Source organism: Lathamus discolor, chromosome 20, assembly GCF_037157495.1.
Source record: "Lathamus discolor isolate bLatDis1 chromosome 20, bLatDis1.hap1, whole genome shotgun sequence".
Taxonomy (NCBI): Eukaryota; Metazoa; Chordata; class Aves; order Psittaciformes; family Psittacidae; genus Lathamus; species Lathamus discolor.
In genome coordinates, this window is record NC_088903.1 from 4,942,469 (window position 1) to 4,965,588 (window position 23,120).

General features: G+C 65.2%; 4 protein-coding genes and 1 long non-coding RNA gene across 15 annotated transcripts; 2 read left to right on the forward strand and 3 right to left on the reverse strand.

Moving 5' to 3' along the window:
• The first annotated feature begins 563 nt into the window (after window positions 1-563).
• On the forward strand, window positions 564-6,584 carry HAP1 (huntingtin associated protein 1). Of its 3 annotated transcripts, XM_065699018.1 has the most exons (15): window positions 566-714; window positions 2,034-2,110; window positions 2,205-2,321; window positions 2,401-2,501; window positions 2,725-2,833; window positions 2,924-3,002; window positions 3,129-3,259; window positions 3,349-3,423; window positions 3,516-3,653; window positions 3,734-3,801; window positions 3,892-4,050; window positions 4,206-4,513; window positions 4,596-4,814; window positions 5,107-5,209; window positions 5,871-6,584. In XM_065699018.1, the coding sequence occupies exons 1-15, from the start codon at window positions 618-620 to the stop codon at window positions 6,217-6,219; spliced, it is 2,130 nt and encodes a 709-aa protein (XP_065555090.1). In that variant the 5' UTR covers window positions 566-617; the 3' UTR covers window positions 6,220-6,584. The 3 variants fall into 3 exon arrangements, with proteins under 3 accessions (XP_065555089.1, XP_065555090.1, XP_065555091.1); XM_065699017.1 differs by having other exon boundaries at window positions 564-714; window positions 2,725-3,002; XM_065699019.1 differs by lacking the exon at window positions 5,107-5,209 and having other exon boundaries at window positions 2,725-3,002; window positions 5,871-6,012.
• Window positions 4,083-6,423, reverse strand: LOC136024004 (uncharacterized). Its single transcript, XR_010616729.1, has 3 exons — window positions 5,290-6,423; window positions 4,678-4,732; window positions 4,083-4,506 (listed from the first exon to the last, which is right to left on the reverse strand). It is a non-coding gene; the product is annotated as an uncharacterized LOC136024004 (long non-coding RNA).
• Window positions 6,585-7,557: 973 nt separating the features above from the next.
• COPZ2 (COPI coat complex subunit zeta 2) lies at window positions 7,558-11,682 on the reverse strand. 7 transcript variants are annotated; one of them, XM_065699039.1, is made up of 12 exons: window positions 10,821-11,671; window positions 10,660-10,740; window positions 10,171-10,588; window positions 9,741-9,809; window positions 9,489-9,570; window positions 9,312-9,403; window positions 8,857-8,912; window positions 8,639-8,716; window positions 8,374-8,425; window positions 8,169-8,272; window positions 7,997-8,024; window positions 7,558-7,822 (listed from the first exon to the last, which is right to left on the reverse strand). In XM_065699039.1, exons 1-10 carry the CDS (start codon window positions 10,880-10,882, stop codon window positions 8,183-8,185), a joined length of 1,080 nt encoding a protein of 359 aa, XP_065555111.1. In that variant the 5' UTR covers window positions 10,883-11,671; the 3' UTR covers window positions 7,558-7,822; window positions 7,997-8,024; window positions 8,169-8,182. The 7 variants fall into 7 exon arrangements, with proteins under 7 accessions (XP_065555111.1, XP_065555113.1, XP_065555117.1 ...); XM_065699041.1 differs by having other exon boundaries at window positions 10,660-10,730; window positions 10,821-11,670; XM_065699045.1 differs by lacking the exons at window positions 7,997-8,024; window positions 8,169-8,272; window positions 8,374-8,425 and having other exon boundaries at window positions 8,639-8,747; window positions 10,821-11,682.
• LOC136024303 (transcription initiation factor TFIID subunit 4-like) lies at window positions 11,192-13,005 on the reverse strand. The gene is made up of 3 exons (XM_065699518.1): window positions 13,000-13,005; window positions 12,647-12,927; window positions 11,192-11,891 (listed from the first exon to the last, which is right to left on the reverse strand). The coding sequence occupies exons 1-3, from the start codon at window positions 13,003-13,005 to the stop codon at window positions 11,192-11,194; spliced, it is 987 nt and encodes a 328-aa protein (XP_065555590.1).
• Window positions 12,134-21,778, forward strand: NFE2L1 (NFE2 like bZIP transcription factor 1). 3 transcript variants are annotated; one of them, XR_010616727.1, is made up of 8 exons: window positions 12,134-12,200; window positions 12,673-12,843; window positions 13,184-13,695; window positions 17,321-17,515; window positions 17,892-17,981; window positions 18,259-18,420; window positions 18,659-20,407; window positions 20,558-21,778. XR_010616727.1 is itself a non-coding variant. In XM_065699014.1 (7 exons), the coding sequence occupies exons 3-7, from the start codon at window positions 13,186-13,188 to the stop codon at window positions 19,982-19,984; spliced, it is 2,283 nt and encodes a 760-aa protein (XP_065555086.1). In that variant the 5' UTR covers window positions 12,134-12,200; window positions 12,673-12,843; window positions 13,184-13,185; the 3' UTR covers window positions 19,985-21,778. The 3 variants fall into 3 exon arrangements, 2 of the variants coding, with proteins under 2 accessions (XP_065555086.1, XP_065555087.1); XM_065699014.1 differs by having other exon boundaries at window positions 18,659-21,778; XM_065699015.1 differs by lacking the exon at window positions 12,134-12,200 and having other exon boundaries at window positions 12,528-12,843; window positions 18,659-21,778.
• The last annotated feature ends 1,342 nt before the right edge of the window (window positions 21,779-23,120 follow it).

Below are 23,120 nucleotides of genomic sequence, written 5' to 3' on the forward strand. Positions count from 1 at the left end.
GTGGAAAAGCCCCTTCCCAGCTCAGGGACCCAGCAGGGCCCAGCACTGCCCTGGGCACCCTGCAGGGTCTGTGCTGAGCGGGTGGGTGATGGTGAAGGGCCCAGGCCTGGGGGGCAAGAGCAAGGCTGGGCAGGCAAAGGCTGCGCTGTGGTACCCGGGGGCCCCAGCCCTGCACAGGCTGGGCTTTGGATGAGGGACCCAAAACCTCCCCTCGCCCCTCCTACGGGGCAGAAGCTGCGTGAGCCAATTGAGTCAGCCCTGCAAAGGGACCGGCGAACATTCACGGGGACCCCTGTGCCCAGACACCCCCACACACATCCATGGGGTAGGGGCTGGGGGGTGGAACACATCCCCCAGCGCACCGGCACCTCTGGGACTGTCCTGGTGGGTCCCCAGGGGAGCAGCAGCCGCTGCGACCCGATCCAAAGGGATCGGGCAGGAAAGGGCAGCCCCAGACCCCCCCCCCCCACCAAGGGCCCCTCCAGCTCCGCCCCCTGCCCCACTCTCGGTCACGATCGCGGTGGGTGGGAGGCGCCCGGGCAGGTGCGCGCAGCCCGGACGATGCCATAAATAGGGGCGCGCAGCGCTGCGCGGGGGGCCCGGCTCGGCGCAGCGCGATGGAGATCTGGAGCAGCCCCGCTGCCTACGACGAGCGCAACGGGAGCGCGGAGCGGGGCGGCGGCACCGACCCCATCGCCCGGGAGCTGGAGGAAGGTGAGGGCGGCCCGGGCCGGCCCTGCCCGGGGCAGCGGAGCGGGGTCCCCGCCGGGCGGTGCCTTTCCCGTCCCGCTGCGGGGTGCGCAGCCCCCGCTCGCAGCGCTGCAGACCGGGACGGGGCGGGGGGGGGGGGGTCCCTGAGCCCCTGCAGCGCTGCCCCCGCTCGGGGGGCGAGCAGAGGCAGGGGGAGAGGGGCCCCTCCGGGTCCGTGCCCATGGGCTGGGGGTCCCCGCATCGCCGCGGTCCCCGCACCCCGCTGGATGGGGCCGGCGCTGGGGCGGTGTTTACGCGTTTGCAGCGCTCAGCCCCCTGCGCCTGCCCGGGCCCGCCGCTCGCTCAAACCGTAACGATGCTCATGCTCTAATTGCTTCCAATTAGCGGCTCCGGGGCCTGACGAGGTGCACTTGGGGACCCTGCAGGGAGCAGCTGCTGTTGGGGTGCGGGAGGGGGGAGGAAGCTGGGGTTGTCCCCTCTCCCCATGGATGTGCCCGCTGGGGTGCAGGGGACCAGCGCCGCGGGGCAGTGGGCACCGGAGGATGGGGGTGCCGGGAGGGAGCGCTGCTGTGACAGCGCACACATCGCTGCGCAACCCCCCCAGCTGGGGGGTGTAATGGGATTTGCGCGGCTGAGCCTCCCGTTAACCCGCTTTGTCTGCCCGGCTGGGGCCGCGGGCTGAGCTCAGGGGAAACTGAGGCACCCACCCTTGGGGCAGGCGAACATCGGAAGGGAGCAGCGGGAGGAGCCGTGGGGTGCAGGCGAACCCAGGGCAGGGCTGGCTCTTGTGGGTGGGGGGGGATTGAAGGGAAGGGAGCTGGGGACAGATTGGAGGGGACGATGCCTGCGGGCCCGTCTCGGCGTGGTGCCACCCGCTGCTGTTTGTACCGGAGCTCCAGCCTGCTCCTTGCTGGAGGTATCGGCTCCGATCCCATCTCTGCTGCCTGCCTCTTCCCATCCCTCCTTCCCATCTGTGTGCCCTGCGGTGGGGCTGGCACTATGGGAGCAGCGGAGAGGGGGGGTGTCAGCATCCTTCCTTGCCATCCCAAGATGCAGCAGGGATGGGGGTGAGGTGGGAGCACCCCGTTTCCCGTGGCGCTGAGCTGGCTGTGAGCATCCCTGTGCATCTCTGCCCTCCGCATCACGGCTGGTGCTGCCGAGCAGATAAAAGCTCGGGTTTGGCGGAGCCGCTTCGTGCCGCCTGCAGCAGCCACCTCGCGTTCCCCCTGTGTGCACCCCTGGGGGTCTCTGATGGCAAGCGGTGACACGGGGGGGGGGACAGTGCTGAGCTGCTGGGGTCACCCTTCGCCCGTCTCCCCCAGTCCTGTGCGCTGAGCGGGTGGCCAGGATCACCAAGACCTACCACGACATCGACGCTGTCACCAACCTGCTGGATGAGGTAGGACCATGGGACCCCCCCACCCCATTGCAGGCAGGGGGCAAGGGGGCAGAGCAGGGGACGGGCTGGGGCTGACCCGGCCCTGTCCTTGCAGAAGGAGCGGGACCTGGAGCTGGCGGCGCGCATCGGGCAGTCCCTGCTGAAGCAGAACCGGAGCCTGACGGAGCGCAATGAGCTCCTGGAGGAGCAGCTGGAGCTGGCCAAGGAGGAGGTAGCGGCCCCCGGGGGCCTGGGGGCGGTGGGGGGTGCAGCCCCCACGGCCGTGCCCTGATGCCCCTTTCCCGTCCCAGATCGCGCAGCTGCGCCATGAGGTTTCCATGCGGGACGATCTGCTCCACTTCTACACCACTACAACGGAGGAGAGCGAGCCCATCTCCTGCTCCTCTGCGCCGTGAGTGGGGGTCCCCATCTCAGGGCTGACCCTGAGGCACTGGGCCGGGAGCCGTCACCATCCCTGGGGTAGCAGCGGGGCTGCTGCTCTTTCCCCTCCTACAGCAGCCGTGGGTCCAGCCCCACAGAGCTGGGTCACTGCAGGTGCCTGCTGGGAGCTGGGGGCAGTGGCAGCCCCATCCTGCCAGCTCTGCGGTGCTCAGCGCCCTCCCCGCTGCCCCCAGGTTGCAGCGGCCGGAGCCCTCGCTGTCCCTGCAGCAGTACTTCCAGTACGAGAGCCTGCAGCAGAAACTCAAGTGCCTGGAGGAGGAGAACCAGAAGCTTCGCATGGAGGTTGGGGGGCACCTTTTGCTGTGCCCACCCCTGCCCCACTCACTGCAGGTCCTGCCCATCGCGCTCAGACCCTCTGACCCTCTCCCCCAGGCCAACAACATCACAACCGAGACCTGTCGGTACGAGGAGCAGGAGCAGCAGCTGATGATCGACTGCGTGGAGCAGTTCTGTGCGTGGGCTTGGGGGGCTCGGGTTGGGGGGGGGGGGGGGGGGATGCTGCAGGTACTGCCCAGCACCATTGCATGGGCTGGGGAAGAGGGAGCCTGGCAGTGATGGACCCCGCGGCCCCCCGCAGCCGAAGCCAGCCAGCAGGTAGCCCAGCTCTCGGAGGAGCTGGCCCGCAGGGCCGAGGACACGGCGCGGCAGCAGGAGGAGATCGGCCAGCTCCTGGTGCAGGTCGTGGACCTGCAGCACAAGTGCCGTGCGGTGAGTGCCGGGTACCCCTGCCCGTGCCTTCTGGGGGGGGGGACACAAGCACAGGGCGCAGGTCCCTGAGCGCCCGCCCCTGCCCGCAGTACGGCGCCGAGGTGGAGGAGCTCCAGCAGCACTTGGCTGCGGCGAAGGAGGTGCAGCAGCAGCTCCGGATGGAGGTGAGCCTGGACCGGGGGCAGGGGTGGGGGGGGGTCCTGGGTCCTGCCCGGGCACCACCGGGGTCGTGTCTGAGCGGTGCCGGTGCCCGCAGCTGCGGGACTTGCAGGAGAAGTACACGGAGTGCGGGGGGATGCTGCAGGAGGCCCAGGAGGAGGTGAAGAGCCTGCGGAGCCGCAGCCTGCCCAACAGCACCGTCAGCCGCTACAGCACAGCCAGCCTCCTGCCCGTGGTGAGCCGAGCGCGGTACAGGGGGCTGGGGCCGCGGGGGGCTCTGCTCTCCCCTCTCACCCTGGTCCCTCGGGTGTCCAGGACTCGCTGGCAGCTGAGATCAAGGGGATGATGAGGAAGGGCGCAGACAGCTCCTCCTCGGACTACAAGTGAGTGCATTGGTGGCTCATGGCCCTTGGTGGGGGGGGATCCCTGTGGGGCTTGGCTCAAGGATCCATCCCTGCCCTTCTTGCCTGTAGGAGCTGCCGGCGCATCTTTGAGACGGTGAAAGCAGTGAACCAGGCGGCCAAAGCCAAGTCTTGCTCCGAGTCTCCCCACACCACGCCGGGCTCCAAGCCGTGCTCCGCTGCCCCTTCCATGGGGAGCAGCACCCCCGGAACCGGCTCGGAGGGTGCCCGGTGAGTGCCGGGGCGGGGGGGGGGGGGCTCGGGCTGGGTGTCAGTGAGGTGCTGATGGAGCATGGAGCGATGCCACGGGCCTGGGGCTGGCAGAGCGCTGGGGGGTGCAGCGTGGGTCCATGGCCATGAGCTCCCTAACGCCGTGCCCCCGGCAGGGGCGAGGGGCCCGGAGCGGAGCCGCGGGCAGCGCCGGGCCGGCAGGACCTGGAGGCCGCGGTGCAGCGGCTCTCGGTGCAGCAGCAGCGCCGTGAGGATGAGCGCTCCTCCCCGGAGGCGGAGCGGGAGCGCAAGGGCTGGCTGCGGGACGGGGCCAGCTCCAGCGGCTTCCTCAGCCCCAACGACAGCATCGTCTCCACCGGCACCAACCGCTCTGCGAGCCCGGAGCTCACCGCCGGCTCCGGCTTCTCCCTCGGCTCCCTCTCCTACCTGCCCGACAAGCTGCAGATCGTGAAGCCCCTGGAAGGTGAGGGATGCAGGGATGCGCTGCTGCGGGGGCTGGATGTGCCGTGAGGGCCCCATGGCTCAGCTCCGTGTCCCCCCCCCAGGCTCGGTGACGCTCCACCACTGGCAGCAGCTGGCACGGCCCAACCTGGGCGGGATCCTGGTGCCCCGTCCCGGGGTGCTCACCAAAGACTTCCGGCACTTGGACATCGACCAGGAGCAGGTTTACAGCCTCAACGACCTGGAGGAGGACGATGTGGACGCCGGCTCCTTCCAGCTGCTCCCTACCTCAGCCCCCGCCAAAGCCAAGGAGCGCCCCGGGGGTGAGCTCGGGGAGAGGCTGCGGACGGGACGTGGCCCCCCCCGGGATGCTCCGGTCTTGCCCCTCGCACCCCCCTGCGCCAGCCCGGCCCCGCTGCCCGCCCGGCCCCGCGGGGATGCTCTGCCTGCGGCCGCCCCCGTGGGCTGAGCCCCGCGGCCGGGAGAGGCATCAGCTCCGGTCCCTGCTTGTCCTCGGAGCTGAGCCCTTACCCGCAGCTTTGCTCCCCTCATCCCGCCCCTACCTGGGTCGTGCCCCCCCCTCCCCGTTAACCCCGTGTCTCCTGTCCCTTCCAGTGTTCCTCTCTGTTAACAACCTCCCCCAGACCCCGTCCACCTTCACCATCACCACCTGCCACATCCTCCACCCCACCACCGCGCTCACCACGGTGACACCCAGGTAAGGCGTGGGGGCCCCCCCACCGCCTGCTCTGCCTGCACCGCTGTACCCCCCCCCCCCCCCATCGCTTTGCTCCTCACCTCTGGCGTGCTCTGTGCTGGGAGCCCCTCATAGAGCGATGCTCGGTGCTTGGGATGCTCCCACCTCTGTGCAGCCCCCCCGGCTCTGCGCTGCGGCCCTTTGATGGGAAGAGCACCCTTGGGTCAGAGCCGGGTTTGCTCCCGGTGCGGGCCGGGAGTCGCTTTCCCTGCAACGGACGCGGCTTCCCCCCTCTTGGCACTCGTGCATCCCCCAGGACCGTTGCCCTTAATTAATGAGCGGTGCTTTAACGCTAATGAGCCCCTGTGGGGCTCGCTGGGGGTCACTGGACAAGACCCTGCATGGTTGGAAAACACTTGTGGAGCAGCAGCCCCAGCCCATTCTCTCCTGGCTTTGGGAATGGGGGGGGGGGGATACCACGGCTGTAGCCCCCCAGCGCCGTGCCTTGAGCTTTGCGGTGCTCGGGCAATGGTGCAAGGGTTGGGGTCACCCCCAGCTCGAGGTTCGTGAGGAGAATGAGCATGGAGGAAAGGGGGGCCCTGCTCTGTACCAATACCTGCAGCAGCATCCCCCAGGCCAGGCCCTACCCCACTGATCCCCTCTCCTCTCTCTTCCCCTCCAGTCTGTATAACGCGGTCGTGCCTTCTTGTGGGCCCTTTGAGAGGCTGAACCTCGGCAGCCCCTGCCCAGAGCTCTCTTCTGGCCGTCCCAGCCCCACCAGCACCCCCACGGGACTCGTCAGGCTCCTCCTGGGCAGGGGCATCCTCCCCTCGGTGCCAGGGCCCCTCCGTGCTCATCCCCGGCCCTTCTCCATGGCTGGGGGCCAGGAGGGACCCCAGCCCCGGAGCAGCATCTTCAGCTTGAACCTGGTGGAGAAGCTGGGGCGCCTGGGGCTGGACACGGTGGTGGCCAGAGGGGAGATGTCCTGCACCCGGGGCCAGCACAGGGGGGGCCGGGGTGCGCTGACCTGATGGTGCTGCAGCGCCCGGAGGCTCAGGATGAGAAGCGTTGTCTTCACGGTCCAGCCCTGGGGCGATGGAGAAGGGGCAGCCCCAGCACTGGCACCTTGGGGTGTTGTGTTTGACTCAGCACCGCTCCTAAAGGGATGGGGAGAAGGGAAAGGATGTGAATCCCATGGGCTGAGATAAGAACAGTCCGATAACTAAAGTACGGTACAAAGCCACTGCTCCCACCACTATTGATAAAGGGAATGTGAAACTAAAACGGGAATAGAAAGCAATAAACACAAGTGATGCCCAATACAATCACTCAGCACCCACCGACTGGTACCCAGTGTGACCTGACCCAATAGCAGCGATCTGGGCCTTCCGAGTGACCCCCGCCATGGGAGCAGGGGGTGGTCGTGGGGAGATTTTGGGGTGTCATTTATGGTTTGGGGTGGGGAGACAAAGGGCACTTTGGGGTCCACATGGTGTGGGGTGACCGCAGGAGGGGCTGGGGTATTGGGGGGGTGTCCCAAGGGAGAGGCGTCCCTGTGGCAGAGGGTGGGTGACAGAACTGGGGGGTCCGCAAGGGCCGGTTGGGGGTCCCTGGGGTTTGGGGGGGTCACAAGGGGGTGGGGTGTGATGGGGAGGGTCCGGTGGGGGTCGGGGTGTGTGTGGGGGGGTTCCTGTGTGGGGTTCCCGTGCTCCTCAGTCCCGCCAGCAGGTGGCACTGCAGGATAACGGATGCGCAGTGCCGGTAGGGGCGGGGCTAAGGTGGGGAAGGGCGTGGTCATACGCCATATAAGGAGTGTGCTCAGCGCGGGGCGGGGATATGCAAATTAGGCCACTGCTTTGCAGAGGAAGCGTCGAGCAAGAGCCGGCGGCGAGGGTCGGGATGGGGACACTTCCCATCCCTTTTCCCTTTCCTTTTCCCTTCCTTTTCCTTTCATTTTCCCTTTCCTTTTCCCTTCCTTTTCCCTTCCTTTTCCCTTCCCTTTCCCTTCCCTTTCCTTTCCTTTTCCCTTCCCTTTCCTTTTCCCTTCCCTTCCCTTTCCTTTTCCCTTTCCTTTTCCCTTCCTTTTCCCTTCCCTTTCCCTTCCCTTTCCTTTCCTTTTCCCTTCCCTTTCCTTTTCCCTTCCTTTTCCCTTCCCTTCCCTTTTCCCTTCCTCCTGCGCAGGACCCCGTTGATCTGCAGCGGTTTCAAACAATGAAGCTGCAAAGAGCGGAATCTCCCAGGAAAACCCGAAAACGCCACTTCTGCCTCCAAAGGAAACACAAAGAGCAAACGACCTCCCCCCAGCACCCGGCCTTGCTGGGTGACCCCCGGGACCCACCGCCCGACAGGGCTGATGGAGGGAGGACGTGGAACCGCGGAGGAAAGCTTTATTTGTGGCTGGGAGCGGGTGGGAATCCCCCCCCTCCATCAGGGGCTCATTTTTCCCTTGGTGTTCTCAATGCTGGAGGCAGACGGGAGGCCTGGATGTGGCCATGGTTGGACGGGGGATGCCAGGTCTGTGTGCTGCTGGCCCGGCGCTGGGATCCCACCTTTCCAAAGAGCTGCTCCAAGGGGAGCTCTCATGTCCATAGGGATGGCACCATGTTCTCCTTGAGGAGCTGCAGGATCGAGACCCTGGGGATAGGGATGGGGTCAAGCTGACCACAGGGTGCCCTTCCCAGCCAGATGCATGGGTTCACTTGGCTGGGAATGGGGGGGACACCTCATGCCAAGCAATTATGGGTGGTGGGGTGCACCCCATCTCCCTGCTAAGGGGTGAAGCTGGGCAATCCCCCCATTAGCACGTACCTGGGGCACTCTCTGGTCAGGCACCAACCTGGAGGAGGGAAGGGGACCAACAGCTTTGGCTGTGGCAAAGGGGACCCATGGGGTGCCCTGATGTGAGAAGCAACCTCTGGACACCCATCGGGACCCTGACCACGATCCCTGCCTATCCCCTGGGGACAGGGAAAGGTTTGACCTCCTCAGTGCTGCTTATTTGTGGCTGTTCCCTGAGCCCTTCTGCTCCGAGCTGCCTGACAGGTAGTCGAAGAGGATGAAGCCGTAGGGTGCTGGCTCTGGGACCTGGGGGGGGGGCGGGTGGGAGGGGGATGAAGAGAGGGTGAGGAGGGTGCAGGAAGGAGGCAGGAAAGAGGAAGGCCATGGAGCGGGATGGGCGTCCTCACCTGCAGGCTCAGGCGCTGGATCACTTGCTGTGGGTCACTCTCCAGGATCACCCTGTGGAGCAGAGCGGTGCCCATCCCACCGGGATCCCCCAATCCCGGCTGTGCTCCACTGGGCTCAGTTCCCCTCCCTGTGCAAAGCCCCTGGGCTGGAGGAAGAGCTGCAGCACTGGGGGCAAAGAGGGGTGCCCAGCTCCCCCTTGGCACCATCCCAGCACCCAGCGGACCCCTGTCCCTGCAAAACCCCCCCTCCCCAGCAGGAGCTCACCCCCTGTCCACGATCTCATCCACCACCAGGAACGTCCCCTCCATGTTAGCCAGCAGCCAGCGCTTCTCCACCTCCTTCCTGCGGGCGAGCGGGTGGGAGACTGGAGCAACTGCTCCCAGTGATCCCATGTGAGGTGCTGGGAGCCGGACCCCCTCATCCCGGGATGCTCTGCCTCAGTTTCCCCATGCGTTTGGAGCTGAGTGGCTCCAGGGACTCACTGCAGGAGGTGGCCAAGGGCGTCGAGGAGGCAGGTGAGCACGGACAACAGCATCAGCTGCAGGAGAACCGGGGTGTCAGGGAGGCCATGGGGGTGCCCTGGGTGTCAGGGAGGCCATGGGGGTGCCCTGGGTGTCACTGGGGCCATGGGGGTACCCTGGGTGTCACTGGGGCCATGGAGGTGCCCTGGGTGTCACTGGGGCCATGGAGGTGCCCTGGGTGTCACTGGGGCCATGGGGGTACCCTGGGTGTCACTGGGGCCATGGAGGTGCCCTGGGTGTCACTGGGGCCATGGAGGTGCCCTGGGTGTCACTGGGGCCATGGGGGTGCCCTGGGTGTCACTGGGGCCATGAAGGTGCCCTGGGTGTCACTGGGGCCATGAAGGTGCCCTGGGTGTCACTGGGGCCATGGGGGTACCCTGGGTGTCACTGGGGCCATGGGGGTCCACGATTCCTACCTCATTCTCCTGTCCGCCCCCCACCACGTAGAAGCAGAGGTCTCCGCTGCTCCTGTACACGATGGTGAGGCCCTGCAGACTCACGACTTCACCTGCACACAGAACAGTGTCAGAGCCCCCCCGGGGATGCTGCTGCCCCCCCCTTGGCAGCCGGGTGTCCCCCCCCTCCCCGCTTACCGCCCGCCCGCTGGCTCTGCCTGAAGATGCTCCTCTCAAAGGCCAACTGCTCCTTGGCCGTGGGGAAGGTGCTGTCGTAGTACTGCGGGTGCGCAGGGGCTCAGCATTGTGCCGGGACCCCCGGGGTTGCCATCAGGACCCCCAAGGTCGCATCCAGGACCCCGCAAGCCTCCGCAGCCGGGCAGGGGTTGGTGCTGAGCCGGGGTGAATGGGGGGAAACTGAGGCACGGGGAGGGGGGGGCCGGGCTTCACCTTGGCCAGGAGGCGCTGCCCGAGGCTGTCCAGGACGAGCAGGGCCTTCACCGTGTACAGGGAGGGCTCCTGGGGGCCGGGGGGGGCTCAGTCCCGGCCCACCCCCGGCTCCGGGGATCGGGGACCGCCCCGCCCGGTTCTCCCCGTTCCTTCCCATTCTGTTTCCGCTTTTTCCTTCTTCCCATTCCTCCCCTCTTCCTCCGTCTCCCCCCGTGGTCCTCCCCCTCTGTCCCTCTGCCCCCACCCCGCTTTTCCCCCCTCCCGTTCCCCCTCCTTGTTTTTCCCGTTTTCTCCTCCTCCGTTTCCCCCCCCTCCCACGTTTCTCTTCCCGTTCTCCTCCCGTTTCTCCCTATCCCGCCGAGGCCGCACGAAGTTCCCAGCGGAGGCTGCGCGGTCCCGATCCCGGTCCCGATCCCGATCCCAGTCGTACCGGCCCCGCAGGCTCCATGTCCCCGTCACCCCTGTCCCGTGTCCCGTCCCCCCCCCCGCAGCTCAGCACCGGGCACCCACAGGGCTGGTGCCTGCCCGAGCTGGGGGCGCTGCCAAACAGTCCCCGGGGGGGGAGGACGGACACTAAAAATAACCCCCGAGGGGCGGCCGGGCTCGGGTTGCTGGGGGGAGGTTGGGCACCGGGGCTGGCAGCACCCCCACATCCCTCATTCCTCCCCTTGTTGGGATGTCGGGATCCGGGGGGGATCCAGGGCCGGTTGCGGGTGATGTGGCCGCAGCCCGGGGTGTTTTCCAGGAGATCAGGGAGACGAAGCAAGCTCCATTTGGATCTGGGCGCTTCCAGGCTCCTCTTGGCTGCTCCGGTGCCTTTCCTGCTTGTAGATGCTCTTGGAGCATCCCTGCTGACGGCAGGAAGGGGCTCCGGTGGCGTTGCCACGTTGGGAATGCACCCCTGGGTGGGCAACCTCACCCTGCTGCGTGCTGGAGCCCACGCTCCTTTTCCATGGGCTCTCTTCGGGGTGAACTATTGTCTCTGGCATCCTGTTTGTCGCTGGGGCAGGGAAGAGGGTGTCTGGGTTGGGCAGGAATAGCAGGCAGGGGTGGTGCTGCTTGGCTGCCCTCACCTCCTACCTGCCTTCCCTGCCAGCTCTGCTCTGTGGGTGCCAGCACCGATTTGGGCCACACCAATCCATAGGGAAAGGTAGAAACCAGAGGTGATGGGGTTGAACTGCGCCGTGCTTATCGAACAGCTCCCATTGGGATCACCACAGGAGAGGGGAGGACGGGCTCCGCTCCCGCAACGCCTTTAACTTCCAGGGCAGGTTTAGACGGAGCTGAGGACCAATTCCTGCCCCAGAGGGTGCTCAGGCATTGGAAGGGGCTGCCCAGCGCAGGGCTGCAGGCACGGGCCCTGCGAGTGCTCACACAGCGTGCGGACCAGGCCTCGGTGCGTGGCTCAGGGGTGGCCGTGGCAGCGCTGGGGAGGGTCGGACGGGCTGAGCTCAGAGGGCTCCTCCCTGGCTCCGCCGCTCTCCCCGCAGATCCCAGCCGTTGTCTCCATCCTGCGCGCTCCTGGGTGCCGGTGCGGCGGGGATGAGCTCCAGCCCTTCCGTCCCCTCCGCTTGGGCAGTTACTGCCCGAAGGGCACCGAAGGCCCAGGCCGCATTCACCTGCCCAAAGCCCAACCCGCGGGGGGGGGGGGGGGCCCGGCCATGGGGCACGGGGACGGGGCCGCTCCGGAAGCGCTGGGCAGCCCCGGAGCCCCCGGCACCGGCCGAGCCCTTCCCGGGGACGCAGCGAACCCGCTCCGTGGCGCCGCCGAGCGCAGCGCGGTGCCAACCGGAGCCGGTACCGGGGCCTTGAAGCAGGGCCGGGCCGGGGCGGTGCAGGGTGAGGGGGGGGCACGCACCGGCGCTGCCCCGGGGCCGGCCTTGCCCCGGTGCTTCCGGCTGAGGCCGAGCGGGCCCCGGAGGCGGTGTCGGGGTCCCCGGAGGGGGGGGGGGGGGGGTCCGCCATGGCGGCTGCGGGCCTCGCCCTTCGCTGAGGGCCTGGGGCGCCGGGTGCCATGGCAACAGCTGCGGGGCGAAGGGGCGGGGCCGGTGCCTCGCGGGGATTGGTGCTTTCCGCTGCCACTCAAGCGGCGGGGCCCTGCGCGTCGTCTTATTGGCTGCTGCTTCTGCCGCTCGGCGGAGACTTGGCGTTCTATTGGACGAGAAGCCTTGTCACTCAGCGGCCGGACGGGGGGCGGGTGGCGTTCGCTCTGCTCTCTTCACCGATTGGCCCAGTGTGCCGATTGGCAGCTCAGCCTGCCAGCCCACGGGGCGGCGGGGGCGGGAGCAACGCCTCTCCTCCGCCTATCATTGGTCCGCCGCTTCCTCCCGCCCTCCCCTTCGAGGGCGCCGATTGGCCGCGGCTCCGCGCGAGGCGGGAGGGGGCGGGGGTTGGCCAGGGCGGGGAGCGGGAGCGGGGCCGGCGGCGGGGCCGGGACCGGGACCGGGATCCGGGAGCGCGGTGGGGGCCGGCGCCGAGCGGGGACCGGGGGGGGGGGGGGGGGGGGGGAGCGGCGGAGGGGGGAGGGGCGGGCGGCGCTGCGGGGCCGCGCGGGGGGGGGGGGGCGGGTCACGAGGCGGCGCGGGGGGGTCTTAAAGGGGCCGCGGGGTGAGGAGGGGGGGGGGGGGGGGGTATGAGGGAGGCGGCGCCTGGACCCCCCCCCCCCCCCCATCGCTCCCCGCTCGGTAGCACCGGGCCCTGCGCTGCCCCCGGGGCTGTTTTGGTGCCGGTGGCGGCGGAGCCCCGCGGGGCCGGAGGCACCGGGCGGGGGGGGGGGGGGGGGGAGCTGACGCGCGGGGCTAAGAATAGCGCGGGGAGGGGAAGCGCGGACAATGGGGCGAGCGGAGGGGCCCCCCCCCGGAGCCGGGGTCCGGTAGGGAGGAGGCGGCTCCTCCGCGGAGCGTTACCGGGCGCCTCTCCGGTTCCCTTTCAGCTGCCGATGAAAGCGCAGCCGGGAGCGGAGCTTCCATGAGCGGGACCTTTGGCTCGTAACCGGCGGCCTCAAGGAGCTGCGGGGAGGAGAAGGGACAAAGGAGCAGGCGGAGGAGGCGGCAGCCCCCGTCCTGGAGCAGGGGGGAGCCGCTGGATGTGGAGCGTTTGGGCAGTGAGTGACCGGCTCCTCGTGTACCTGCGGGGTGCAACGGGGAGGAGAAGGGGCGGGGGGGGTGAGTTTGATGCTGCTCGGGCTCTGGAGCCGTAATTCCACGCGTGTCAATGGACACCAAAGTCCTGAAGCCAAGGCCTTGATTGTGCTTTAAGCTGCCATCCCCAGCACCAGAGCCGCTGCTTTGCCCGGCCGGTGTGAAAGCGGGGCAGGGCGAAGGCCAAGCCGCCCAACCTGTTGTGTGGAGCCGTCACCCCGCGCCGCCGCCGCGCTTTCGGTGCCGTTTCTGTGCGTTCCCAAACCTTCCTCTCGTTCCTTCCTCCTCCTCCTCCTCCTCCAGAAATGCTTTCTCTGAAGAAGTACTTCACCGAAGGCCTCATCCAGTTCACCATCCTGCTCAGCTTGATCGGCGTGCGCGTGGACGTGGACACCTACCTGACCTCGCAGCTCCCCCCGCTCCGGGAGATCATCCTTGGCCAGAGCTCTGCTTACACCCAGACCCAGTTTCACAACCTGAGGAACACCTTGGACGGTTATGGCATCCACCCGAAGAGCGTAGACCTGGACTATTACTTCACCGCCCGCAGGCTGCTCAACCAGGTGAGGGCCCTGGACAGGTTTCAGGTGCCCACCACCGAAGTCAGTGCCTGGTTGGTGCACAGAGACGCCGAGAGCTCCGTGGCTGGTGCTCAGCCCAGCGCCGGCATCGCCCTAGAGAACGGCAGCGGCCTCCAGGATGGGAGCAGCCCTGACGCCGGGGTGAGGGAGAGCGGAGCTGAGCAAGGCTTTGGGGAAGAGCTGGAAGATCTGGGAGCGGTGGCTGCCCCTGTGAATGGCAACCTGACCAAAGAGGTAGGCAGGAGCCTCTGTGGCTGCTGGGGGTGTGTGTGTGTGTGTGTGTGTTGCCCTTTGGTACCCACCTGAGTGAGCATCGTGATGCTCGGTGGGTTTAGTGCTTGGGCACAGCCTTGGGAATGGCACTGATGCTCCATTAGGATGCATTTAGGGGCGCCAGGGGTACACGTGGGGTGGGTTTTTCCTTGTTGTTGCTCCTCTCCTCAGCCTGAAAGCAATAGCGAAAGGAGGGGGAAAGGGTCGGGGCCAGCGTTTCGCCCTCTGCACGTGGCTTTGCGTTGCGAAAGCGATGGGACGAGGCTGGGAAATAAACAGGGGCGTTGGGTAACAGCTCCTCCCGGGGCCGGGCTCCTGGGTGCTGGAGCTCTTCCAGCGCCCGTGTTGATGGCCGGGCTTTCATCACACGTGGGTGGGGAGAGGTGAACTGCAAAGCGCTTCCTGCCTTGGGTTAGAGCCTCCCCTGCTTGAGCACAGCCTCGTGGGGCGGTCCTGGGCCCTGGCTCCTGCTGCTCTAGTCCCTTCCCGGCGCCGTTCGCTTTGTCTTGTGCTCCAGATGCGCTCCCCCCGGTCCCCTGCGTTGAGGGGCCGGTTGGGCTCGTGGCTCCTGTGTGAACAGGGCTGGGTTTGAGGGTCGAGCGTTGTAGGGATGGAGCCTCGGGTATCCCGTTCCATCGAACCCCGCTGGGGGTGTGCGGCCATCGGCCTTGGGGGTGTCAGCGAGGGGAGATCGCTTGTGGGGCTGCAGGCCCCAAGGCAAATGTTCCTGCGTTCCCTGGTAATTGAAAAGAGGTGATTCCCTGGCTTGGGAAATGCCTTGCTGAGGTCCTGCATGGACAACCCTGCTGCCCTTCCCCACTCCGGTGATCCTGGTTGATGGCATCAGGGCCTTGGAGCATGGGGAAGCTGGGATCAGGTTTTGGAGAGGAGGCTGCGGGTTTGAGGCTGGGAAGGCTGCTGGTTTCCAGAGGCCTCCCTGTTTCCGTGTTAAATGCTTGCTGTTCTTGCTCTGCTCTGGAGCCAGGCTGAGAGAGCTGGGCTGGGGCAGCCTGGGGAAGAGAAGGCTCCTGAAGGGGAGACCTGAGAGCAGCTCCAGTGCCTAAAGGGGCTGCAGGAAACCTGGAGAGGGGCTTGGGACAAGGGCCTGCAGGGACAGGCCAAGGGGAATGGCTTGAACCTGCCCGAGGGGAGACTGAGCTGAGCTCTTAGGCAGAAGCTCTTCCCTGTGAGGGTGCTGAGGCGCTGGCACAGGGTGCCCAGAGAAGCTGTGGCTGCCCCATCCCTGGCAGTGCTCAAGGCCAGGTTGGACACAGGGGCTCCATAGGTCTCTGCAAACACAGCCCAGTGCTGCAGGGTGCGGGTCTGGGGCTGCACCTTCTCCATTCCCGGTGCTTCCATGCTCCTCCTCTCCGTTCCGTCTCCTTTTTCCCCCCATATCCCTGGCTGGGACCAGCAGGGAGGCTGTTGTTGCGGTGCTGCCGCGGGCACAGCACCAGGCACCAGCACCAGGACATCCCCTTGTCCTCGTGCTCGCACCCCATGGCACGTTGCCCTTGGGATGCGGTGTGACATTCCAAAGCACTTGGCTCCGAGCATCCCCCGGCAGGCTTCTCTGTGGTTATTGGGATGTCTTCATCCCGAGCAGCTCCCATCCTTCCCAATGGGAATACCGCGTGAGCTCTGCCATCTGCAGCCTCCAGGGACACCTGCAGGGTCTGTTCCCCCCCTCCTTTCTTAGGGGGATTCCATTTTTCCATGACTTTTTCTCCCAGTACTTATAATATTGCAGCTCACCTGGGCCTGGCACGACCTTGCTGGGGGAATATCCCTGCTTATTAGGGATAAGTTAAAAATTATCAATCTAATTATTCTATTATTGATCTAATTATTCTATTATCAATCTGATTATTCTATTAACAATCCAATTATTATCAATCTGATTATTCCATTAGAAATCGGATAATTCCATTATCATTCTGATTCTTCTATTATCAATCTGATTATTCTATTATCAATCTGATTATTCTATTATCAATCTGATTATTCCAGTAGCAATCTGATCATTCCATTATCAATCTGATTCTATTATCAATCTAAATATTGTTATCAATCTAATTATTCCATTATAAATCTGATTATTCCATTATAAATCTGATTATTCCATTATAAATCTGATTATTCCATTATAAATCTGATTATTCCATTAGCAATGTAACGATTCTATTGCCAATCCAGTTATTCCATGATCAATCCAACCATTGCCTGGGCACCATGGGAGCATCCCAAAGAAGGGGAATGGGGGTTAGTGCATCTCCATCCCCGATTTGCTCCTCAGCCAAGGGCCGGTGCGATCCCTCTGCAGCATTGGGGGTGGGGAAGGCCGGGGGGGGGATGCTCCGGTTCCCGGGGCCGGCTCCACACCACCGGGATATAAATACCGGCGGTCATGTGATGAGCCGCTGGTGCTCGGCCCCCCCCCCGCCGCAGCCGGGCGGGGATCTCCTTACACTTGGGCTCGGTCCCGGTGCGGGGGGGGAGCTCCCCGGTGCGGGGGGGGGGGGGGGGTTCAAGGTCACCCCCGTTTCTCCCCCCCCCCCCACCGGGCCCGGAGCCGCTCCCCCCCCCCCCCCCCCGGTGCGGCGCAGGGCGAGGCCGGGCCCGGGGCGGGGGGGGGGGGCGGTGGCTCCGCAGCGCCAGTGCTGTGCGCCGCGCGGGCGCTGATTGGCTAAAGCGTCAGCCCCCGTCGTTCGGGATTGGTCAGGGCGGTGGTCCCCCGGTGGCGTGGATTGGCGGCGGTGTGCGAACGGGGCGTGTCTTGGCGGCTTATTGGTGGAGAAGGGGCGTGGCGTGGCGTGCGGCTGGGCGGGGCTTGGCGGCCGCCGCAGCCAAGGTAACGGCGGGGGAGGGGCGGGCGGGGCGCGCCGCAGCCCGGCCCGGGCAGGGCGGCGGGACCGGGCCCGGTACCGCTCAACGCGGGCGGAGCGGCCCCGGCCCAGCCCAGCCCCGCCGAGCCCAGCCCCCGCGGCCGCCCCGGCCCGGCCATGAGCGCCGCCGCCGCCGCCCCCCCCCCGCCGCCTGCCCCCGCCGCTCCCCCGGGGACCATGATCGGTGCGAGCCGCGGCCCGGGCGGCAGCTGGGGACATGAGAAAGGTACCGGGGGCGCCCCGAGGCACCGGGGTATGGAGGAGGAGGGGGGGGGGGGTTGGGTCCATCCCCGGGGCTGGCGGTGCCCGGTACCGGGGAGGGAAGGGGGGGGGGGGGGGTCGCACACTGCGGGCCGGTGCCGGTGGTGCCGGGGTTGCATCAGGTGGGTGGGGATGCGGGGATTTTGCTGCCGCGCACCCCACCCCTTATGCAAATGGCCGGGATGGCTCCACGGGCGGAGGCGAGGCGGCCCCGGTGCAGCCCCCGCCGCGGCGGGGCCCGGGCGGGCCCAACCGGGTGTCCATGGGCGGTGGGGCGGGGAAGAGGAGGGAGAGGGAGGGAGGGAGAGGGAGGGGGGGAGCCGCAAAGCCTCGGTGGGGACCCCCGGGAGGTGAAGGGGGTGATGGGGAGGGAGGGGGTCCCCGGGGATGGGGAGGGGGGGCTCCCGGCTGGGGTTGAAGGGCTGGCGGTTGTCTTGCAGGACATCGATTTGATTGACATCCTGTGGAGACAGGACATCGATCTGGGCGCCGGGAGAGAGGTGTTCGACTACAGCCACCGGCAGAAGGAGAGCGAAGTGGACAAAGAGCTGAGCGATGGGGACGGCTGGAGGAGAGAGGTCCTGGCCAGGAACCTCTTAGTTGATGGGGAGACCGGGGAGAGGTTCCCTGCGCAGGTAACGCCCCGCAGCCCGGTCCCTGGGGCCACCGGTGGGGAAGGCGGAGGGGGGGGCTCTGCCTTCCAATGGGAAGGGTGGAAGGAGCTGCAGGAGCAGGGGAGGGGGGAAAGGAACGGGTCGTGGGCATGGCCCTGTCCACAGGGAGGGTGAGGGCGCCGGGTCCTTGTGGCAGAGCCGAGTCCTTGCGCTGGCAGGAGGGGAGCAGCGATTCCCTGCTCCGCTCTGACGCTCTCCAGAGCAGGAGGATGGAGCCACTGGGTGGGGCCTCTGGCTCTTTTTGGATGCGCTGTAATAAAGCCCTGCTGGAAGGAGCTCCGAGCTCCTCGTCACCATCACCTCCCTCAGCCTGGGGCTGCCGCTGTGTTACCCGCAGGTGCCCGGTGCGGAGGATCAGACAGCGCTGTCCCTGGAGGAGTGCCTTAGGCTGCTGGAGGCCACCTTCCCGTTCGGGGACAATTCGGAGGTGAGTGGATGCGGCGATGTCCCGGGCTCCTCCTGGATCCCTTAATGCAGACCGCACAACCAGCACTCAGTGGGGTTTGCCTGCCTAGGGGAGGCTCCATGCAGGCCACAGCTGAGCATCTCTGGCCTTGCTTCTCATCTCTTCAGAGAGGGATAACTGCACCCAGTTTGCTCTGAACAAAGGGGCACTGACTGCCCACATGGAGGGGGGACGGTGGGTTCGGGATCGCTGCCTCCCCCCCCCATCCATGGCCTGACTCTTGCCTCACGGGGTTCAGTTTCCAGCTGCGGATGTGTCCACCCTGAGCGAAGCCGTGCCCGGCGAGAGCCGGCCCGCGGGCGGCCAGCCCGGCCTGCTCCCCCCCCTGCTCCCCGAAGCCGAGTCGCCCTTCGACCTGGAGCAGCAGTGGCAGGACCTCATGTCCATCATGGAGATGCAGGTGAGCTCACGGGGCGGCCGCTCGCTGCGTTCGGGCCCGCTGCTGCACCACTGAGCTGTGGCGCTTTGGGTCTTGTCTCAACCCGTGCGGTGCCGTGGTGTGCGTGGTGCCGGATTCCCCTTCCTGCAGCCGATCCCGCAGGATTGGGCTCCTCTGGCAGATCCAGAAGCATCGCCCTGCCTTTGGCGCAGCGCAGGAGCGCGGCGCCTTCACCGGCCCTGTCTCGTGTCTCCTGCAGGCTATGGAAGTGAACACCACGACCGCTGAGCCCCTGTACAACGGCACGAGCGGGGACCTGCTGGCCTCCAACTACAGCCTCGCCCCCAACACTCCCATCAACCAGAACGTCAGCCTGCATCAGGCCTCCCTGGGTAGCTGCTCGCAGGACTTCTCCCTCTTCAGCTCCGAGATCGAAAGCCCCTCCATGGCCGGCGGCTCGGCCCTGCTCCAGCTGGCGCCGGACAACTCCACCGGCCTCAACACCACCTTCGGCTCCACCAACCTGAGCGGCATCTTCTTCCCCCCGCAGCTCAACGGCACCGTCAACGAGACAGCGGCCCCCGAGCTGCCCGACCCGCTGGGGGGGCTCCTGGATGAAGCCATGCTGGACGAGATCAGCCTGATGGACTTGGCCATCGAGGAGGGCTTCAACCCGGTGCAGGCCTCGCAGCTGGAAGAGGAGTTTGATTCCGACTCAGGTCTTTCTCTGGATTCTGGCCACAGTCCTGCTTCTCTGAGCAGCTCCGAAGCCTCCTCCTCCTCCTCTTCTTCCTCCTCGTCCTCTTCCTCTTCCTCATTTTCCGAGGAAGGAGCCGTCGGCTACAGCTCCGACTCTGAAAACGTGGACTTTGAAGAAGCGGAAGGGGCGGTTGGATACCAGCCAGAGTACAGCAAGTTCTGCCGCATGAGCTACCAGGACCCGTCGCAGCTCCACTACCTGCCTTACCTGGAGCACGTTGGCCACAACCACACCTACAACATGGCCCCGGGGGCCCTGGATCCCGAGGAGCCCAAACTGCCCAGCGCCGGGAAGAAGAGCAGCAAGGAGAAACCGTCCGAGTTCCTGGACAAGCAGATGAGCAGGGACGAGCATCGCGCCCGCGCCATGAAGATCCCTTTCACCAACGACAAGATCATCAACCTGCCCGTGGAGGAGTTCAACGAGCTCCTCTCCAAGTACCAGCTCAGCGAGGCTCAGCTCAGCCTCATCCGCGACATCAGGAGGCGAGGCAAGAACAAGATGGCTGCGCAGAACTGCCGCAAGAGGAAGCTGGACACCATCCTCAACTTGGAACGGGACGTGGAGGACTTGCAACGGGACAAGTCCAAACTGCTCAGGGAGAAAGTGGAATTCCTTAAATCCATCCGCCAGATGAAGCAGAAGGTGCAGAACCTTTACCAGGAGGTCTTCGGCCGCCTGCGGGATGAGAACGGGCAGCCCTACTCGCCCAGCCAGTACGCGCTGCAGTACGGCACCGACGGCAGCGTGCTCCTCATCCCGCGCGCCGCCGCCGAGCAGCCGGCGCGGCGCCAGGACCGCAAACAGAAGGACCGGAGGAAGTGACGGGATGGGCGCCGCGGGAGGAGCGGGACACTCGTTCAACCGGGAGAACTGGAGAAGGGCTGAGCCTGGAAGTACTTAGAGGAACTTTCAATGCCTTCTTATCCGATCCTATCTTCTCAAAACCACGACCCACACCAACCCAACCCACACGAGCAAAGGGGACTGCTGCCGGCGGGAGACACTGCGGGACCTGCGGGCGGAGCGCTGGGGGCTGCCCGCCGCCGGAATTCCACAGCTTTGGAATCCTTTGAGCGCAGGACACGAGCCGGCAGCACTGGCGGTGGGCTTGGCAGAGGCGGATAAACAAACTACTGTTAGGAACTGGCTTTAAATAAGAGAAACAAAAAAGAGATTTAAGCAAATGAACTTAAACCAAGTGATAGGAGAGACATTTTCTGAACTTCCAAAGTTCTGTGATTTCAGGTAGTTGGTTTATTATTATTTTTCTTTTTCCCTATTTTATTTTCCCTTGATTTTTCTTTGGTTTTGGTTCCTTTTTTTTTTTTTTTTTTTTCCTTTCCCTCGACCCGTTTTTGCCATCGGTGTGTGTGACTCGATCCGACTGAATTCCAGATTTACCCAGCATCCCTTCCTAGAGCAGACCGGTGCGCACATGGCAACACGCGTGCTGTGACTTCCAATTAACCCTTGCCAGGCTTGAGGAAGCTCACAGGGAGAACCGGGTACGTGTGGAGGAGCTGTGGAGGGCTTTCGGGAAGGGGGGCACTGGAGAGGGGTAACAGAACCGCTGTGCTCCGGGTCCCCCCCATCACCACACTCAGAGCATGTCACTGCCGCCGCGCTGGGCCGGCACACGCAGCAGCCTGCATGCAAACGCTGTCGTCTCCCATCCGAGGGCCGGGAGCTGGGCGAAAAAGGAGGTGTGGGGGGGGCGGTCCTTGGCCCGCCCCCCCCCAGCAGTGCACAGCACAAGGGGAGCAGAGGGTTTAACCCCTTCCCTGTCCCCCCAAGCCGTGGGCTCATCACTCATAGAACTTCTAGACAGCCGTTAGGATTCCTGTTCCGTAACCGCGCTTTGATTTCTTGGGGCTTCAGCCCTGGTTTTCCCTATAGGGTCTTGAGTGCTTGTGTTGAGTAAACGAAACATAAAAAGGGAGAAGCCCAACCGTTCAAAGCTGCTCAATGTTCTCTTTGCCATACCGAAAGATTCCGTGTAACCGTGTGATCACATTATAGGATTCTCTTCTGTCCCTAGGTGTTGGTCTGACTTCCTTTGTTTTCAGGAGGGGGGTGGGGGTAGTGCCTTGATCACTGTCCGTCTCCGCCACGGAGGCGATCCTATGAAGCTGTTATTTCCAGTATAGCACAGCTGGGAGCCAACCGACTTTACCAGCAACCGACAGGAACAAAGCTTCCAAACCCAACGGCAAGGCTTTGCCAAGCCAGTCCTGTGCGTGCGGGTCGGGCTGAGGGAGGACTCGGGCTGGGAACGCAAGGGAAGGAACCCTGGTGCAGGCAGGAGAGAGGCCTGGCGTGGCCATGGGGAGAAGGTGCTTGGATCTCGGGGAGTTGGGGGGGGGGGGGGGTTGTGGGGATCCGCTCGCTGCAGCCCCGGGAGCGCTCCTTGAGATTCAGTGGCTGGACTTGGGCATGAGCTGAAGCACAAGAGGTGGAGCTGTGGGTGCGGGGAGGTTGGAAGGGAGCCCTGCGCGGATGTTTTAAGTTATTTTTCCTCTTAGAAACTCTTCTTTTGAGTGCTCTGTGACCTGTCAGGGAGCGAGGAGAGATTGTGTGAGCACAGGACGAAAATAAACCGGCTTATTCACTGTACAAGCGTGTTTGCTTCATGGTTTTCTTCTTCGGTGCCTTCAAAGAGAAAGCAAACGGCCTCCTCCTGCGGGTCCTCCTCCTCCACAGTAGCTCCAGGGCGCTGCTGTCGTCCCAGCCTGTAGGTACCAGCTTGGAAGGGAAGAGAAGGTTCCTCTGCTCTTCCCTTCCTTCCTTCCCAACAGCATCTTCCCAAAGCAGCCCTTGGAGAAGCGTGGCCCTGGTTGAACCCGCAGTGCATGGAGCCCGTTGTGGGGCCTGGAGCTGAAGCCAGCAACGCTGCTGCTGCTCAAAGGCCTGTGGGGCTGCCTTGGTGCAGCCTCATCCTCCTTGAGCCAAGCACTTGGCTCCTGTTGGGCATTCAAACGCCACCGGCGCAGCTCAAACCTCCCTGTTGCAGCTCCATCCAGTGCACACCACGGCGCTGGTTCCAGAGCCAGGGGCTGTTCCATCACCAGTGTATTTATACAGGGTTCTGCACGTCGGCTCCTGCCCCATCCAGCCCTTCACCCATCCCTGTGCCGAGGGATGCAGGTTTGGAGCACCTCATCCTGCAGCAGAGCCATCGGAGGGGCACTGCCAGGCCGGTGCTGGTGGGAAGCTCTGGCTGCGAGCCCAGGGCTGCCTCCAGCCCTTGGTCCCAGCCCCGTTCCCTCGGCAGAGCTGCGTTCGCCTCCAGCCGGGCTCAAGGGCAGGCCCAGACTCTGCAGTGCGGGAGGAGGGGGTCAGGCTGCTCTGAAGCCAGGCTGCTGCCAGCAGCCTCCCCCTGGGGCCAGGCAGGAGCCCAGGCCCTGCAGGCGACACCGAGCAGAGCTTGGATGAACCGAGTGGGGCTTTAAAACTGCTCCTGGGAAGAGCTGCGGCACCAGCGAGACCTTGGGGCTGGTGCTGAATCACTGCAGTGCCAGGCAGCAGCGCGGGATGGCTGCCTGGCGCCTCTGCACCCCACCACCACTGGGTAGGCTTTCCTTAGAGATGCCTTTCTCTAAGGCTTTCATACCCACTGCCTTCCTGCACGGCTGCTGTAGGTGCTGTGGGGTTTTCCATCTCGTGGCATGGTTATGGAGCAGGTCCTGAGCATTCACTAGAGCCTGACAATAAAAGCCGGGGTGTCTGGGTGAGACACGGCACCAAAGCTTTGCGACCACCAGCATCAGGCACCTCCCCGCACCAGGCACAGCCAGGACAGGAAGCAGAAGCTCCCCAATTGCCTTCCCCCAGGGTTCCAATGGGGGAAATCTCCTTTTCCTGAGGATTAAACCTCTCCTTGTGGGACGGAAAGAGTCCATCCACGCCTGCTGCCGGTGCTGAGCCCAGCCCAGCTCCACTCATGGCAACAACTCAGTTG

Excerpts from the sequence above, each read along its gene's own strand:
- HAP1 (XM_065699017.1), top strand. The coding sequence starts at position 618 with ATGGAGATCTGGAGCAGCCCCGCTGCCTACGACGAGCGCAACGGGAGC. Across the intron at positions 2,111-2,204 it reads TCACCAACCTGCTGGATGAG|AAGGAGCGGGACCTGGAGCT; the intron begins GTAGGACCATGG and ends CTGTCCTTGCAG. Across the intron at positions 3,802-3,891 it reads AGCTCCTCCTCGGACTACAA|GAGCTGCCGGCGCATCTTTG; the intron begins GTGAGTGCATTG and ends TCTTGCCTGTAG.
- COPZ2 (XM_065699039.1), bottom strand. The coding sequence starts at position 10,882 with ATGGATTGGTGTGGCCCAAATCGGTGCTGGCACCCACAGAGCAGAGCT. Across the intron at positions 9,810-10,170 it reads ACATGGAGCCTGCGGGGCCG|GAGCCCTCCCTGTACACGGT; the intron begins GTACGACTGGGA and ends CCCGGCCCCCAG. Across the intron at positions 8,913-9,311 it reads GGGGCGGACAGGAGAATGAG|CTGATGCTGTTGTCCGTGCT; the intron begins GTAGGAATCGTG and ends GTTCTCCTGCAG.
- LOC136024303 (XM_065699518.1), bottom strand. Across the intron at positions 11,892-12,646 it reads GGGAACCGGAGAGGCGCCCG|AACGCCAAGTCTCCGCCGAG; the intron begins GTAACGCTCCGC and ends CTCGTCCAATAG.
- NFE2L1 (XM_065699014.1), top strand. The coding sequence starts at position 13,186 with ATGCTTTCTCTGAAGAAGTACTTCACCGAAGGCCTCATCCAGTTCACC. Across the intron at positions 13,696-17,320 it reads ATGGCAACCTGACCAAAGAG|GACATCGATTTGATTGACAT; the intron begins GTAGGCAGGAGC and ends GTTGTCTTGCAG. Across the intron at positions 17,982-18,258 it reads CGTTCGGGGACAATTCGGAG|TTTCCAGCTGCGGATGTGTC; the intron begins GTGAGTGGATGC and ends CACGGGGTTCAG.